This window comes from Pelecanus crispus, chromosome 8, assembly GCF_030463565.1.
Source record: "Pelecanus crispus isolate bPelCri1 chromosome 8, bPelCri1.pri, whole genome shotgun sequence".
Classification (NCBI taxonomy): domain Eukaryota; kingdom Metazoa; phylum Chordata; class Aves; order Pelecaniformes; family Pelecanidae; genus Pelecanus; species Pelecanus crispus.
In genome coordinates, this window is record NC_134650.1 from 18,539,977 (window position 1) to 18,558,269 (window position 18,293).

At 35.9% G+C, this 18,293-nt stretch overlaps 1 protein-coding gene across 1 annotated transcript in view; it reads left to right on the forward strand.

Annotated features, from left to right (window-relative positions):
- Nucleotides 1-18,293, forward strand: part of DOCK2 (dedicator of cytokinesis 2) — a 205,208-nt gene that overhangs the window by 123,232 nt on the left and 63,683 nt on the right. Inside the window, exons 28-29 of the mRNA XM_075715815.1 lie at nt 3,573-3,671; nt 5,411-5,505. Coding sequence (XP_075571930.1) covers nt 3,573-3,671; nt 5,411-5,505 — 194 coding nt within the window. The remainder of the gene's footprint in view (nt 1-3,572; nt 3,672-5,410; nt 5,506-18,293) is intronic.

The following is an 18,293-nucleotide window of genomic DNA, read 5'->3' on the forward strand; positions in this document are numbered from 1 at the left end:
GCCTATATGAAATAAATATCCTCCTTAGTCCTTCCAGAAGTACACCTGCATGAAGATTACCCACCCTACAGCCACTGAAATACTTCTGCTATATTAGAATCAAAGTGTAGCTTCATTCTACGTTATTTCTTTTGCTGTTTGTTTTTCCAGTGCATTTGCTCTATTTATTCTTGTGGTGCTAGTATTATTTGAAGTTACTACGGCAACCTGTCACCATCTGCTATTATAAAGTATGCCAGGATTTAGTTGCTAGGTGTTCAAGTTTGTCATCTTACTCACATGACCCTAATGTTTTTCAGACATTTCTTTTCCTGTAGATGTTGCATCCACAGCTAATATGCACTTTAACAACAGTGGAAAAGACTCCGCATTCTTTCCCCTTGACCTTAGAAAGCCCTGTTTGTTTTACAGAATGCATCTATGATCCCTTTTGATGAACTTTGTATTTATTCAACCAAAACAGCATTTCTTTTACCTTAGCCACTATTTTACACGGTTTATACTAAAGCCAGCCAGTATTATAGTTCATTTAAATTTGATATTAATTACACTTTATTTTAAGTGGACAGGGAGTTTGAATGTTTCCTGAGACATATTCTCCTCCATCTCATTTTCATTTGACTACCTATTTACTCATGTTCCTGCTCCCCTTAGAAGTGCAATGCTTATAATTTCCTTATTTCTTTACCCATTTTTTGAAAGGCTGTCAGCCAATTGGTTAATTAAATAATTAGAATTCAGTGCTGTTTCTCTTCCAGGTTCTTTTACATTTAAATGGAAATGAATGTTTTTAAGTTGGAAAGCATACATTTTATTAGATCTTTTCATAGTAGTGAGTAGAGTTACTTCTGTTAAATTTTCTGTTAGTATTCTCTCACCGGTCAAGTGTTTACTTTGATACATTTATTTTTCATACATTTGACCTAGTTCTAATCAACCTTTTCTGCTGTAATTCACAGGATAAATCTGAACAAGCCTAAGCACAGCTGAAATAACTTGTTAGGATTCTATCTGAAGAATGTCACCTTCTCTGCCACAACCTTTTTTACACCATTCAATCCTTACATACAGTGCTTGAGTTAATGCAATAAATTTTTGAATCATAAGCATTAGACTGTTGTGTTTGTAGGTGGTGCTTGATTCTGAATTTCTTCTGTCCATCTAGTGAGCATGCAGTTTGCATTCAAAGTGTAATAGATTGTTCTTGTGCAGAACTTACTGTATTTTCAAGCAGTTCATGCTCTTTGCACATTCTAGTAAGAGGTACTTAAACAGCATTGGAGAATTTAAGTGAATACATAGAGATATTTGCAGATTATAGTCCTGTATTACACTTAAGTTCTACCATTGAGAATGGTGATGCTGAGAGCGCATGAGTACTTCAAAGATCCAAGGCTGCATCTGAGAAGCAAATCTTTATTGCTGGCGTTCAGGGATTAGGAGGGTGGGGCAAGCTTTTAACCTATGAAGAAGCTAGCAGTTAATTTCTAATAGTTGAGATAGCTGGCAAGAAGATTATTAAAGATCAAACAGTGTGTATTTTCCTGCTTTACAGTTAGATGGAAATGATGAAGGAAGTTTTTGTAGCAAACCAGCTTTACTGTCACCTTGTTTTTATGTATCATTCATTCCCACTGATGTGAATTTGACAGGTTTGGTGTGAGGTACTGGCCAGCAATATGTGATATTTGCTTATGGCTCTTTTCAGTAATCAAGGCATATCATCTGTTAATTTTAAAATCACCATACACAGTTACTAAGAATAGGCATTCATGCTGTACCATAATCACAGATATAGCTAGACACATTTTAGAAGTTGGCTTCAACAAAAGAAATAACCTTCCTAAAGTCTTTATGCCTTTAAGCAACATGATACATCTAGTCAGTGCTTGTGAAGAAATGCTGCTTATTTCAAGAACTGATTATTTAACATAAGTATAGAAAGGCATTCTGTGGCAAATGTTTAACTACTAAAAATACAAGCTGTTTTTCATGTACAATTCTCTAACTTCTGTCAGTATTTTTTTTTTTCAAAATCAAGACATCATAAGAAAAACCCCACACAATTTCATTACTGAATCCTTTGCAATTCATTATTATTTCCTGCTATACATTTAACATCACAGAAAAGACTTGTCTGATCCGTAACTGTAAAAGTGAACTACTACAGCAGGAAAACCAGCATTTCTTTTTAGAAGAACATCAGTACCCGAGAACACACAATTCCTTACCTGAAAGCTTTTGGTTTACCTGCAGAAAATGTGTCTTCTTAGTCTTAAAAAGTAGGCAAGCCTCTCACTAGCACTAATGTTACTCCAAAAGAAGGTATAATAGGTCCTTTATACTGTAATTTTCACTGTTTATATGCAAGAAGTGTGCTGGGTCTGCTCACGTAAGAATAAATAAATAAAAAAAAAAGGCAGTACAAACTGAACAGCAGCTAACATATGAAAGTAAAAGACCTCTAGTGGCCATAACCTGAAGTTAAAGAAGGCTTCCCTTCTCTAAGTGGTAGACAAAATGGTTGGGAACGACAAACTGCAGCTGATACTTTGGTAATGCGTGCCTTTGTTGCCTTTCTGATGTAACAGAAATATAAAGTGAATCAGAGTGAAACAGAGAATCTGATCAGTACCAGGTGGAAATTAAATTCTGGTCAGAGAGGCTGGGGAGTCCCTTTTATCAGTTCTAAACCAGTATGGTGAAAAGATCCAAGTAAATCTAGAAAACTGTTTTGCATGCTCATCTACTTCATAGGCTCTTATTTTAATGAAATCAAAGCATTTAAAGCAGGTGCACTTTTAAAACAGTAATTAAAACTTCAGCAAATTAGAAGACATCAATAAGGAGGATTCTTCACTGTCTTAAAGGAGCACTGCAAATCATTAAGCTCACTGTTACTGCCTAAGAGATAAATGTCTTTGTGACTTTCTGTAAATTACAGTGAAAACCTAGGATTATAAATAATTTTAGATCTTTCAGCATTTCTGCTTTAGGAATTGAGAAAAATAAAATATTTCTTTTTGAGGAAGTTTGAAAAGTTTTGAGAAATTAAAGTAACAGTATTCTATAGAAGTTTTACAGAGTTCTGAAATAGCTACTTAAATGTCTGGAGAATGTAAAAAATATCCCTTCTTGCAATATTTCTTCCTGTGAATAGGCTATGTTTCTAGAATGATTAGAAAATTTTGATGCTGATGTATTTTCTTCCTATGAATTTCTAATGGAAGAATCCCAGGCAACATCACATGCCTTTTAGGAGTCTTAAGGTAATATTGAGTTGTACTTTATATTTAAAGTTTTCTTGTCACAATGTGTGTTTCTGTGCAGTGTTTCATAAATGATACAGCTTTCTTATCAGAGCCTACCCCTTGTCAGGGTAGCTTTTAATGATCCTTTTTGAGTTCTTAGTATGTTTCTTTCATCTGGGCTTGCAAAGGCTTGAATATTATTTTATTTTTACAAACATAAAAGGATTTATTAGGCATTTAGAGTAATTCAACTTTAGAAAGAATACAATCTGATATCTCAAGTAATCTGCATGTGTTGATTTCTGTCTGGTTTTCTTTCAGAGTAATTTTGTGGCATGCATGACAGCGATCTTAAATCAGATGAGCAACCAGCATTATTCAGTTTACATTGAAACTTTTCAGACAAGTTCAGAACTAGTGGTGAGTACAAAACAATCATGGAGGTGACTTAGAATTATAAGTATTTTATTTCCTGTGAAAAATCAGTAGTATTGTTTTGGAGTATCTTGTCTGATTCTTACTAGAATTAAGTCTGTTTCTGTGTGTTTTCTGCCTCTATGTTACTGTGTTGCCTCCCTCTTCTAATGGTGACCTTGGACAATACTGTTATCAGAAATTTGGAAGGATATAAATGTCACTGTTGACCCTAGCACACAGGTGGTAATGTAATAATCAAGAATAAATAGTGGGATCTTTGTGTTATACTGTTCTGATGAGGAAAAAAAATGCAAACACAACAAAACAATAACAAAACCAACCCTCAGCTAATTGACCCCTCCTTCCCCACTTTGCACATGGTGATCCATTTCCACTTTTCATCTTCACTATTGAGTCTACTCCTGGTCCAGATAATATTATATGCTAAATGCAGTAAATGCCTTATTATTGCAACACATTGTTTTATGCCACTTGTTTCTGGCATAATTTAATGATACTTGGGGTACATTCTAGTTTGTACCAGTGGTCACTATGTTCTAGAAGGTTTCAGTAGTCCTATGTCTGTCCTCTTATACTCCTGACATGACTCTGAAATAAGTCTGGGTATTGGCAAAGGTTTTGATTACACCATCTACAGTTTATCCATGGAGGTAGTATTTTCAGTTTGCAAGATAAGTCCATTTTATTTTCTTTCTTAAAGTCAGAGTGGTGCCATAACTGAAATGCTAATGGATCAAATCTTGGGTAGCTTTTGCAATTCTTCATGTGCTTTAGTTTACTTGAAAATGTAACAGTATTTTAACATAATTTCAGCTTCCAAGCAGATTGGGTACTTGGTCCTAGAAGTTTTAGTAATCCTTAAACTACTTCAATGGTTCTGCAGAGGAAAAAGGAATTAAAAAGGGAAGACATCAATATATTCAATGGGTTTTGCTATTTGTAAAAGCATTGGTTTGTTGTCTTCTCATTTTTTTTCCATATTATATGTTAGTGAAGATGACAAAGATTTCGTTTCAAATAATGCTGCCAAGAGCTATTGTTCGTTTGGTTCTCTGTAAGTAATATGTCAAAAAAGAGTACAAACTTCACTGAGAGTTGCTTGTGAGGTTTTGGTAATATATGAAGATGTTTCAGCTTGCTAGTCTCACAGACTCCTAGGTGACTTGCTTTAAAATTTCAAGGGTAAAACTGCATATATGTGAAATAGACCTGAAATGATTATGTTCGGTTTATTTAAGTTCATTATACAGTGATCTCTAAATACTTCTAGGAAAAGAAATAACGTTTGTTTTGTTTGAAAACTTTCTGTCAGTGCCTTCAATTTTTAATTTAGATACTAAATTTGAACTAAATGGGCTAAATAAAAAATTCTGTATTTTTCAAATCTATTAATTCTTTATGCATAGTGATACTGGTTTTGCTAATTAATAAAAAATTCAACAGCTTTACTCCAAAGTACTATAACTTTTTCTTTCCATTCATTTATGACTTATCTTTTGTTAAGAGCCCAATGAAATGACTTTTAGCTTTCATTTGGAATCTGAGACTGCTGTTTTACAGGACTTCAGTTCCAGTCTTGGGCTTACTGATATCACCAGGGTTTTTTCTATTGAATTAACTGGGAGCAAAGTGGCGCCCTCCATCTCATTTCTTTAATCACAGCAGGAACGCTTAAACTTCATGTTACCCAGTCACAGACTTACTGTATTTTGTTGTTGTAGGACTTCTTGATGGAAACATTCATAATGTTCAAAGATCTCATTGGAAAGAATGTTTACCCTTCAGACTGGATGGCAATGAGCATGGTGCAGAACAGGTAAAGTGGGGCTGGAGGATCAGTGCTCATGTTCTATGTGCTTGTGAAAAGTGAACTCATTTCATATCTTGCAAAAAGTTTTGCTGTGCAGTCTAAGATGATTATATCATTCCAGTTTGGTGAATGCCAAGAAGGTCATAATCTGAAATAATTTTCTGACAGTACATCAAATAGCTAGCTGCCTGTGCTTTAAGTCCACTTACAATGGAAAGGGGGGAAAAAAATGTATTCAACAGTAAAGTGGAAGTACATAGTTGGTCTCCATGTTGACAGTCAACAGAAGCCAAACTGTAAAAGGCCTGTTGAATCTTAAATGTACAATTTCTGCACAGGGTTAGAATGTCCTCGCTAATACATCAACATGTTCATTGTGATGCAAGAGTTATTAAATACAATTTTCTTTCCAAAATGATATGGTTGCTTGGATTGCTAAAAGGTCTGATGATAAAGACCAAATCTTTGAGCACAACACACTATTTGTAGGAGGAGGTTGGATCCACGGTGCTTACTGTAGCTCATATCATTGAAGAAATGTATTGCTGCACTACAGATCACTTGGGGTTTCATCATGATTGATTACTTCAAACTCAGGTATATTGCCTCTGTAGATCAAGATGGCATCTAAGCAGAAGTTTGTGTAATCAAATTTATTATGCTCCCTGTTGTTTGCTCTACGAGAGCTTGCTATTAGAAAGAAATCTTTGAGCACTCTCATAAAAGTGACTGAAGGAAATATCTTGTGGACATAAACTGTGCAGATTGTACACCTTTACCCACAGCTATAGTCTGTCTGTTTTGGTGTCACCATAAATTATGGTGGGATCAACAAAGTATTGCTTGATCTCTGTTAAGCCGCAGGACCACTGTTATATTGGTGTTAGGATTGCAAGTAGCATAAGTGAAATTTCACGTCATACAGATTTTGCTGCCACATGAGCTCTTTTTAATTTATCATTTCCATATCATGTGATACTGAATTGGAAAGAAAAGGGAAGTGATCTTTGAAATACTGCTTGTTTGAAGAGGAAGGAAATGTTCTTCCCTTGAGGTGTGAGTTTTGTTGTTTATTATAGGCATCAGTTAGAAATTAATGTTTTTGGCAACAAGGAAAGGCTAGTATACAGGGTACAGGATGGGCTCTGTGAGGATTTATTTCCTAATAATTGTTCCTAGCCATTCTGAGGTACTGACTTTTTCTTTTTGCTTCTCTAGTCTATAAGAGAGGAAAGCAAGGGAGAGTTGAACTGAGTACGCAAAGTAAAACACAAGGCTGCTCTAAACAAAGTTAGTTGGTTCAACTTGTTTATTTGTGGAACTGGTAGGTGAGGAAGAGTTTCCTTAAAATTTGAACACATTGAGGTTTTACAAGCACCTGCAAACGTAGAAGAAATTGAACAAAAAAGTAGCTGTGAGCATGTGACCACCTTACCTTGTGGATTTTCTTTTATTTGCTGGATTTCCTCCTCTTCGTATTTAGTGGAAGTCATGGCTAAAAATCTCACTGAAAGGGATCTGGATTTGGGGAAAAAAAATCAGTTGATTTACATTTTTTTATTTATTTGGGTGTTACCAAGAAACACTTTGAGTTTGTATACTGGATTGGATTATAAAGTGAATATGCTTTCTTTTTTTTGAGCAAGACTTCTGTTGGCAAGGTGGATTTTTATCACCTGTACTATAATTATTTTAGTTTTGTAGAAATGGCAGTAACATTGAGTGTTCTAGAAGTCACAGAGAGACTAGTCTAAGAATTAAGTCTCAAAGATGCATAGGTTCCAATTAACTTAAAAGTCCACAGATGCTGTTTATTTGAAATGTCACAGTTATGTAGTATTACTCTTCCAGTTTTATAGTATTGAAAAGGCGAGAACAGAGGATACTTAATAAAGTTGATAATCTCCTGGGAGTGTTTGGTCTTGAGGAAAAGATTTGCTAAGAAAATTTACAACATTATGATATCTAATTTTGATATTGGATACATTTTCATCTAGGATTTGAATGGAATGATGTTAAATGAAAAGGTTTTCCTTTCATGTGTTCCATGATTCAAAGCGAGGATTATGGTTCTAGTGGGTAATGATGATGGCAGTGAGGGCTCAGGTGCCTAAACCTCACTTTTTGTCGGTCATGTACACTAATGTTCATGCAAAGAGATTGCTAACCCCTCTTCTGAGGTGGGCAGATACGTATATGCTGGTGGATGTGTTCATTCCAGGTAAGATTTTGTAAATGATAGTGGTTTCATCCCACTTGTTTTTCTATCTGAGCCAGTCTTTGGCCTATAAAGGTAAAATCTAATTCAGTGCATGCTCTTAATGTTGCTGCTGCTGCAATTTGTAATTATGTTTAATGTAGCAGGGATTACTCTTAAAAAGTATCAGCTTAGCACTAAAGTAACCTAACAGTCGTCTATTGTATATAAACATATCAACCCTTTCATATGTTAAACTGTTTATCTAGGAAATGCTGTTAACATCTGCATTATTCACAAGTGTAGGATTTCTTTAATTCTATGGGGGCGGGGGAAGTGTCAATCCTTGTTCAGAGAACATGCCTTTGGGGCTTGGGCGTTCACCTGGTGGTATCTATTGCTCAGTTACTGACAATAGAAATTCCTTTGTGGTACTGTACATCTGCTGATAATGCCTCCTAAAGACTGAACTTTGTGGGATAATTTGATCCAGGTAAGCTTTGTTGCTCTAAACCTTATCCTGCATTGGACAAGTCGAATGAAAACATTTAAAGAAAAAAGTCGGCATTAAAAAAAAAAAAAAGTTTAGAAGCTATTTAACAGTGCTTCTGTAAACACATTGCTTACCTGAATTGATTTGGCACTGTTTATACATTTGATTATGTTGCTGTTCCCAAGATTACATAAGGAAATAAGTTATTGATCTCACTTTCATGTCTTATTTTATATCAACAACTAGGAGGGGGGATTTTTGTTCTGAGTCTTTAGAGAAATCTGGTTTTGTTTTTTCTGTTTGTTTGGGTTTTTTTTTGAGGGGGTGGGTGTTCTATGAAATAAATTGAAGAATAATTTAGATTTCTAGATCTGTCTTGTTAACATGCTTTGCTCCAAACTAGAGTAGTAGCAAAGAAAATAGTCACAAGGAGTCAGGCTGGGGTCTTTTATAATAACAATGAGAGAAGAAAATAAATAAATAAAACCCACAAAAAGTGTTAGCACGCTAAGGTTTTGCAGTCTTAATTCACCTTTTCTGAGTAGGAGGCTACATGCAGGCCTTTTTACACCCTGAAGGACGTATTTTACCTTAAGAGTCTCCCCTTTCTGAATGTGCAAAAATATTATTTACAGGCTGTAAAGCATATCTATTGTGTATAGCCAACGGCAGAATGTAGTTGGCAGTTCTTCGCTGTGGGCATTCAACAAATGACAGTCTGCCTGACAGTCTCCCCCAAGATGATCTCTTGTGTTTTGTACCTAGCAGGGTGTCCTCGTTTCAGCTGGGATAGAGTTAATTTTCTCCCTGGTAGCTGGTATAGTGCTGTGTATTAAAATTAGGATGAGAATAATACTGATAATGTGCTGATGTTTCAGTTGTTGCTGAGCAGTGTTACACTAAGTTAAGGATTTTTCAGCTGCTTATACTGCCCTGCCAGCGAGGAGGCTGGAGGGGCACAGGAAGCTGGGAGGGGACACAGCCAGGACAGCTGACCCAAACTGGCCAAAAGGATATTCCACACCATATGACGTCATGCTGAACAAAAACTGGGGGAGATTGGCCAGGGGGATGGGGCCGCTGCTTGGGAACTGGCTGGGCATCGGGCAGCAGGTGGTGAGCAATTGCATTGTGCATCACTTGTTTTGTATATTCTTTTATCAGCAGATGGAATCCCTTTCTAGGGAAGGGGGCATTCACAAAGTGATTGGAAAAGGGTCACAAGCCCTCAGCCTCTGGAGGCGAGTCTTGTCTGGCATGGTTTAACCCAGCAGGCAGCTAAACACCACACAGCCGTTCGCCCCCCCCGTCCCCCCCCCCCCAACCCCCCAGTGGGATGGGGGAGAGAATTGGAAAAAAGTTAAAACTCGTGGGTTGAGATAAAAAAAATTAATAGGACAGAAAAGGACAAAACAAGTGATGCATAATGCAATTGCTGTGTCCTGCCCCAGCTTCTTGTGCCCCTCCAGCCTCCTCGCTCGCAGGTCAGTATGAGAACCTGAAAAGTCCTTGACTTAGTGTAACGCTGCTCAGCAACAACTAAGCCATCAGTGTGTTATCAACATTATTCTCATCCTAAATTTAATACACAGCACTATACCAGCTACTAGGAAGAAAATTAACTCTATCCCAGCCGAAACCAGGACACAGAGAAAGTGGGCATTGGAGGAATTTTGCTGTAGGATATACTGCAGTACAGAAATGTAAAATCAGATTATGTTTACATAGAGGCAGAGGAATGGGAAAAGCTTAACTAGTACTGCAAGTTCCGTCCTGTTTGTGGGTAAAAGGTGTTCCTAATGAACAGGACACTAATTACTCTTATACATAAATACAGACAGAGAGTGCATGCATGGTATCAGGGATATTTCTACTGAATGTTAGATGTCTGGCATAGATAAGGGGAAAAGAATAAGAGGATGACTTCCTTAGAAGGTCCTGAGGAATTTTAAGGTTTTTTTTAATGAGAGAGAGGGAGCACTGGGCAGGGGGCCCACGCGTGCAGAGAGCGTGCCATCTGGGAAGGGAGACGCCTCTGTCCAAAGGAAGGGAGAATGGACATGTTGGTGTCCAGAAGCCTAATTGACTAAACTTACTTAGTCAAGCTTTGCCTGTATCAGGAAGGAATGATTTAACTCAAATTATTTTAAATCACTATTACAAATAATGTGCTGTTTGCTCTCAAAGCATGTTCTGATTCCCAAAGCCTCTTTGAAGGAGGCAGAAGCTGTGTGTACTGATCTCACTGGACTGGGAGTATTCTATTAGCAACTGAGAATCAAAAAGTGGAATAAACTATTTTCTTTTTCCTGGCTCTTTCCCTTCTTTCATTAACAGCAAGATGGGAAGAACACTTTTTGTGGCATGCTAGATGGGACAGAACGCTTTGGGAAATAGTAAAATTCTCGTTGAGGTCATGAGGATATAATATCTGAGTTATTTTTGTGATCCTCCATGGTAGATTTAATTAACTTTTGTTTTAATGAAGGTTGCTTACTGCACACTTCTTACTAGTTGCTACTGCTTGTATGTGCACTTTATTCCACTTATGGTACTTAGACTGTTGGCTGTTAGCTTATTAAAAGCAGTAATTCCTAGGTACATGGCATTTGTGGGGAAATGCTTTGCTGGTTTAGGTAATACCATGTAGTCTGCTTATCTCTCAGCTGTTCATAATTTTAATTTAAAGGCACATAATTCCTCCCAGGAAATTCTGTACCTTATTGTCAACATGAAGTGCATAGGGAGTCAGATTCACTGAATAAAAGAAATGGTTAGGGGGTTTAGCAACTAAAGGGAAGTATTCACATCCCTTCCTTCTGTTCATCTGGGCTTTGAAATGGTAATTGCTCAGATAGAGTTTGAAAGTACTTGATCTTATCGTAATTAGTACCTGGAGTCAGTTTTGGTTGATGTCCAGTCTAAAGTGGCTTAGTAAGCACTTTCATCTTTTGTGTGTCCATTTGAGTTGTTTTTTGAACCTTGTTGACATTATATTTAGGTATTTAAAAATAAAAGGAAATGTTTTTTCACAAGTACATTTCAAGGTCAGATCCTATTTGCTGAAAAACTCTGAGATAACACTGTAGGGTATTTTCTAACACCAGTAGTTAGGCTTTTTCTAAAATATCTTTGCATTACCTGTATATCTGAGTGTTTTCAGACATCTGTCAGAGTCAAGTGTTCCCCAGCCCTTTTTAAGTCTAACTTGAAAGGTTTAGCACTGCAGGTATTTGGCAAAACAGTTGGAAATGTTGCCAATTCTCTTTCATTATACATACTAAGAATAGCTGCTTATTTGCTGATGAACTGCTTTGTAACACCCTCAAGACCAGGTTCTCATGTTGCTCACATGTTGTAGCAGCATTATTAATTCAGCAAAATCTCATTATAGCTTCAAATCAGTGCCACCTGCATCCACAAGTACCTCACCATTTCTCAGACTGCCAGAAACTATAGATTCTGTTGGTATCATTAGGTCCTTGCCAACCAGCAAAATGAGGCAGAATAAGTTCCTTTTTGTCACCTAGCAAGGGACTGTAGGGATTTCTTTTTAAGAAAGGGACAGTAGGGATTCCAGACCTGTTTTGTTTCATAGATCATCTGTGAATGGCTCGGTTAAACACAACTCTGAAAAACATGTTTTCTACACTAGTTTCAACACACCGTTGGCAGAAGGTAGCAAGAAGCTTAAGTGTGGGAGAGGTGCTACAAACTGTGTTGCTACTACCAACTCACTAGATTTCATAGAACCATAGAATATCTCAAGTTGGAAGGGAGAAAAAACCCAAATTAATTCAAATATTAGAACTGCTTCTCAGTCTTCCATCTGTCTGTTGATGGAAAGGAAAGCTTGTTGTATTTTCATATTTTAGAAATATTTGATGCTGTGATATATGTATTGATGTTAGTGGGTATTGTGACTATTCACAGACACTAATGGATCTGACTGTATGCAAGGTACATAAATTCAGTTGATAAGACAATGTGTTATCCTTCACTCCAGGTGGTGCTGTAATATTGTGTTCAATTTATAACACTTGTGATGAGATTTTAAAATCAAGAATACCATTTTAATCACAAAAACAGGAAATAAAATCCTCCTTAACTTTAATTCTTTGATTATTGATATGAAGTTGTTCTGGTCTCATAAGAAATGTAGAAGAAAACTCAGATTTATTCTAACCAGCTATGCTTTAACAGTTTGCTTAAAACATTGCCTGACTCATTATTTGTCTTGCAGAAAATAAAAAGGGGCATTTATTTATTTATTCCTAGGAGAAAAAAAAAATACAAGTAGTTTAGGTAATTTAAACTCTTGTTTTTCAAAGATGTATTGGGAGTTAAGATTCATTTATGTAACTAAGGTTGGATGACAGTGTTGCAGTTTATTTTGTGCAAATAAGGCAGAATTTAGAAGGCTAATCTGTTGTGTCCAAGTAGCTCCTTTCTTTGATCTCATTTTCCTCTGGCAACTTTTGACTGGTCTAGGCATACTTGACAGAAATGCAGTTCTTTTTCTTAAGGGCTTGAATTTTGAGGGGGTCAGAAAGCATTTACACATAGGCTTATGGCATATTGCAGAACTTTGTAATTTTAATATATGAAAAAATATTTTAAGCAACAAGTATAAATGTCAAATGAAAACATTCTTTTATGCATACATGCACAAAAGGATAAATGAAGTATTATAACAAGTTCAAACAGTTTGCATCGTTCAGTCTTTGCTTTACTCTCACGTATAGTAGTAAGATGTGTCCTTGGACAGCTTGTTTTTGCTATGAGACTAAAAAATGTCCTTGATGAAATGCAGTTTCCCTGTTAATATAAAGTCCCTTTCAGAGGCAAAGGATATCTTATTTACTGCTTTTCTTGCTGGGGTATCTGGTACACAGTGTCTTAGTATTCTCAGATTTGTATCTCCTTTCCATTAAATGTAGGTAACTCTGTTTCCTAGCTGTCTTTCCCAACCCCTACGGAAGTCAATACTTGTAATAGGGCAAATGGCATAAGGTTACTCCTGGGGAAATGGAATAACGCAGATAAGAGGCAGTTGTTTCACTGTGGGTTGTAAATTTACTTCCATGGAGAGTTACACTTCCAGCTGTGGCTTGATATGTCTGACTGAGTCATTTAATGCTTCGATGTCAGTTATAAGCCTAGCAGAGAACATCTCTTCCATCTGTAGGTGTTTGAGTCTGGTTGTGCCTGATGTAACCCTACTTTTCAATCACTTGCATCTTTCTAGCACCAAATACTACAAGATGCTTATTCTGCACTAACTCTGCATGTTGCTTGTTGTTACCCATGTTGTGGAATTATCTGCTTACCAAGAATCTAAACACTTAATTATGTGGTGACTGCAGCAGATCATCCGCTCAGCAAGATAGGCTATTGCATATTGTGGTCGTGGTACACAATGGATGCCTATTACGTTTTGACTGCAGTCATTTAGTTTTTTATCTAAAATGCAGAGGGAAAACATGCTGCAAGATATCCCTTTCCCACTCCCACTGCACAGTATCTCATCGTTCTTGGTATCTACTGCTAGGATGCTCCTGCTTCCAGAGTATGAGGTCTCCTGAACTAAAAGCAAAGTCTTCAGTGGAGAGAACAGCTCAACACAGAAAAACAACTTGTTAGTTTGATGTTTTCAGAAAGTCAGTAAGATAAACTATTATTTTTCCAGATACAACTTTGACTTGCCTATGGAAATCTCTAAGGTTCTTTGCTGTGTGGCCTGTTATAAAATATTTTTTGTATGCTTTCAGGTATTTTAATTTTAGTAAAATATTTGGGGATTAAGACAATGAGTAGTATTTTCCACTTTGTAGAACATACATGCAAATGAGTGAAAAAATATTGAAGCGATTACCCACATAAACTGTTCTAAATATGTCACTACAGAAAGGACTAAAAATACAAATTCAGTATTCATAATTCTCATTGGGTGTTGTAAATGCGATTGAGCAATCCTTCTGTGTTCCCCTTTGATGAGTAACTTTGGCCAGCACTTCATATCTTAAGAGATTTTCGGGAAATTAAATGCATACTATTTTCTCATATTTAACATTATTTTGAACAGTTATTTCCATACTTTTAAACAACAACATCACAAAATAACCCTGCTGGTGTATTATGCGATTGCTGCATAATGATCTTTATTTTAAAGTCATAAACTGCTGATTCAGTGCAACTTCTTCTGTATTGATAGTTTTGGCTGTAAAGCAGTAAGCTCAAGTGAGCAGCAATTAGACAGGAGGCAGATGCATAGTTGTCTGTACCTGTAATTACAGATCATATTTTTAGCTTCAGAAAAAGCTAGGCTTCCCTAAAAGTAAAAAAATTACATATTCCAGACAAAATGTCTTCACTTGGTAAATATTTTCAACAACAATATCTGAAAAATCAAAAGTGCCTGTATTACATAAAAATATAATGCAGGTATAGAGAAGGGATTTCAAATACAGAAAGATTATTTAACAGGGGGAAAGAAAAAGTAAAGCCCAAATACTACATTATAGCTTTAAAGTTTTATGGTAAGATTATGAATAAAATACAGAGCTACTTAAACATACACAACCCAAAAAAACAAGAACCAGAGATAGTGTTATCCACAGTGTTATCCATTAGTTTCATGTAAACTCCCAATTTTAATCCTTTGATGTGTGAAATGATAAAAGTATTTCTAGAAATAGGCCCTAGAAACACCCATGAACATATGTTTACCAAAGTGTCACCTCTGCAATATTCTTAGATATATAGAAATTAAGACTAAATGATATGTACAAATATTACAGTAAGGGTAAATTAGTGTCAACAGGTGAAAAACAAAAATCGGTGGAAGAATGGAGACATAATTTCATGATGTCAATTCAAACTTCCTTCAAAAGTGAAGGCTGTGAGAGTTTTTATTAGTGTATGGCATCATGATATAACCACATGAAGTCATTACATTTATGTATGCTAATTAGATTTCAGCTTTGTATCTTATTCCCAGACTTGATCTAGCAGCAAAGACACCATGTGAGCTTTTTTTTTTTTTTCTACTTCAGAATATTTCTACTCTGCAAACAATTAGCTGGAATGAACAAAAAAGGAGAGTATACTGAAGTGAGAAGATACTATATACAGAAAATTACTGAAAATACCTTTCAAACTAAGTTACTTACATCAGAGTCCATTATGACAGCTTTTTGTACACTTAGTTTTCAAGCTATGAAGTTTCTTAAAGCATGCCCAACATCATATTTTCAAAAGAGTTTAGTATAAATGTGTACCTAATACACAGTTTTGAGAATATATTTTGATTCCTAAATGGGAGATAAGCAGTCTTTAAAACATGCTCTAGATAGATGCTGAAGGAAAAGATACATACAAAGAGACTGTTGGCAAAGTCAAGAGATCTCAAATAGAAACTTCTATTTTCCTCATTCTTGTCTTTCTCTAGGTGTTGCTTTTGTACTGCTGTCAAATTAACTCTGATACAGTATAGCATGTATTATTTTATGCTTGGCATAGCTATTCAAGGTAAATTTTCAAATAATACTAATAAAGAAAATGAATTGTACATAACAAACAATTTATAATTGAGACAAGAGAAGCTGGATAGCAGTTATTTTTAAGCAGTTATTTTCTGGCCATGCTGTTTGGATAGACTCTCTGGCTCTATGTTGAAAAAGAACTTAGGAAAATGACAATTGCTTTATCATTAGGATTTAATATGAATGGTACAAAAAATTATTCTTCAGTCTACAGTGATACTGAGTTGACACAGGGGAGAAATATGATTAAATTATAGTACTTTATTTGCACCACTGGCCATATTTTTCCAGTTACTATGGAAGTGGATTGCTTCCTAAGTTTTGCCATTATTGTGCTCTTAATAACTAGGTTTCACATAGCTACAAGGTTTTAAAATAGTGTTTCCATCTTGCATTGCCCTTCATTTCTAAATCAATGATAGCTTGCCACATTATTAGGAGATAATTTCTGTTGTTGCTTTGTCACGATTTTTGTTGTTATCTTTTCACCTGCTTTCTCAGGCTTTCTCCTGCTGTTCTGTTTTGGTCAATGAAATAGTAAACATGTTTTTTTTTTAATTTCTCCTCTCACACTGATTGCTTGTCTGTCTCTCTTCTGTGTATTTTATATCTTCCAGGTTTAGTTTATAATTGCTGATCACTGTTTCAGTCATTGGCAATGATCAGCATTAGCGATTGGGTCTGACCCACTTTGCTAGTCTCGTCTTTATTTAACATGCCTTCTTCTAGCTTTGCACACAAGAAGGAAGAGGAAAGATGACAGAAGCCTACAAGAAAATCAGTTGACTTCAGCTGCTTTTCCTTTGTGCTTGCTTCATGTTAAAATCCCTATCAGGTGTTTTCTGCAAAGCATTTTATGAGGATGCTACTATCAAGTCAACATAAATTATGTGGGAGTATTATTTCAGCTCTGCTATTCCCTACTCCAGATTTTATATAACCGGTGTACTGGCAAGTACATGTCTATCAGAACTCAGAAAAGATCCAAAATAATAGTCAGTGCATCTCCTCGGCTTTGAAAGAATTCCCCTCATATTCCTCATCTTCTCAAGTAGAGGATTCACTGGTGAAAGTGCTGATTGATCAGCCTTTGGCGATTACAAAAAAAATGCCTGCCAAACTGAAGTTAGTGTAACTCCCTCTGACTTTAATTTGTGGACCAAATTCTCTGAAGGAAAAGCACTTAGGGTTTGTGGGGAGAAGTTCTGAGCTTTAAAAACTGTCCATGTCTTTATTGTTTTTCAGATGTGATTTAAAAAAAAAATATATATATTCCAGCATTTTAATAGTTTCTTACAGTAAGAGCTTTCACAACAACAGAGCAAATAGGATTGTTTTAAAGCTTATCTCTATTTTTCTGTGACTGATTATCCAGTAGAAGTTTGTACTTGATTAATTGTTTCCTCCTGTCATTACATCAGTGTAATCACAGCTTTAGAAGACATAGGAAACATGAGTTTGAGTTGATGTTCTTAAATACCTAATTAATTCAGCCTTCACCTCAGTATCTGGATTACTCATCTCAAAGTTGAAGCAGTGAACTCCCAAATTTTAGAGTCTTGTGAACTTGACATTGAAGAGCACCTCACTGCTGTTGGACCACTGCTTTAAAAGAATTCATGTGTAAGAGTCTGAGGAAAGGTCAATTCATGATTTTAGGAAGATTTATAATGCCGTACCTGATATAGGCACCTTTTTCAAAATAATTTTGTGGACCCAGAAGTGTTCTATGACTGAAACTAGCTGCAGAAAAAGGCCAGCTTTTGCAAAGCCACCTAAGAACAGCCAATGCAAATTTAAGGTTTCTTTGGGGAGATTGGTTGGATTGGGTTTTTTACTGTAATCATCTCTTTGTTTTATGCTGCAAGTAGCTGAGGCACTAATTCTAACTTGTTTGCTAAAAATAACTTGGAGTTCCAGATACATATTTTGGGTTTATCACCTATTTGCACTTCAAAAGCAAGGACAATGTACGGACCTATTTTACTGTTAAATAGACAGTCGCCATCTTCTAAGGAATAACTTTGAAATCCTACTTTGATTAACAGCATGTTGGTTTTGAATACTAAATTGTTTCTTTGCTCCATCTCAGTCCCTCTGTTTTGTTTTGTTTGAGGGAGAATCAGTTTGAAATAAAATTTTTGTCTTAGGATGACTTATAAATTTTCAGCTGTGTCTGTCTTAAATTATTTACGTATGTTACAGTACTATTCTATCCCTATTTAGAACATACATCTAATTTTTTGAAACTAAGTACAGTTGCACAGGATTCTATCCATTGTGCTTTTTTCAAGCCAAAATTTGAAAGAAATTTCTCTGACAATACAATAAAGCAAAGCAGAAGCAGCAGGAAATTTAGAAAGGTAAAGGAGATAGCAGCAGTTGAACCATGGCAATTTTGTTGCTGTCCTAAGCCAAAACCTCACCTTTTTATACCCAGATTAAGCCCAGAGACTTTGGCCTTTGAAGATCATTCATAAATCTTCAGGCCCAAGAGATTGGTATGAACTGTAAATTAGAAGCATCAATCCCCATAAACTCAGGAATTATCATGGAAATT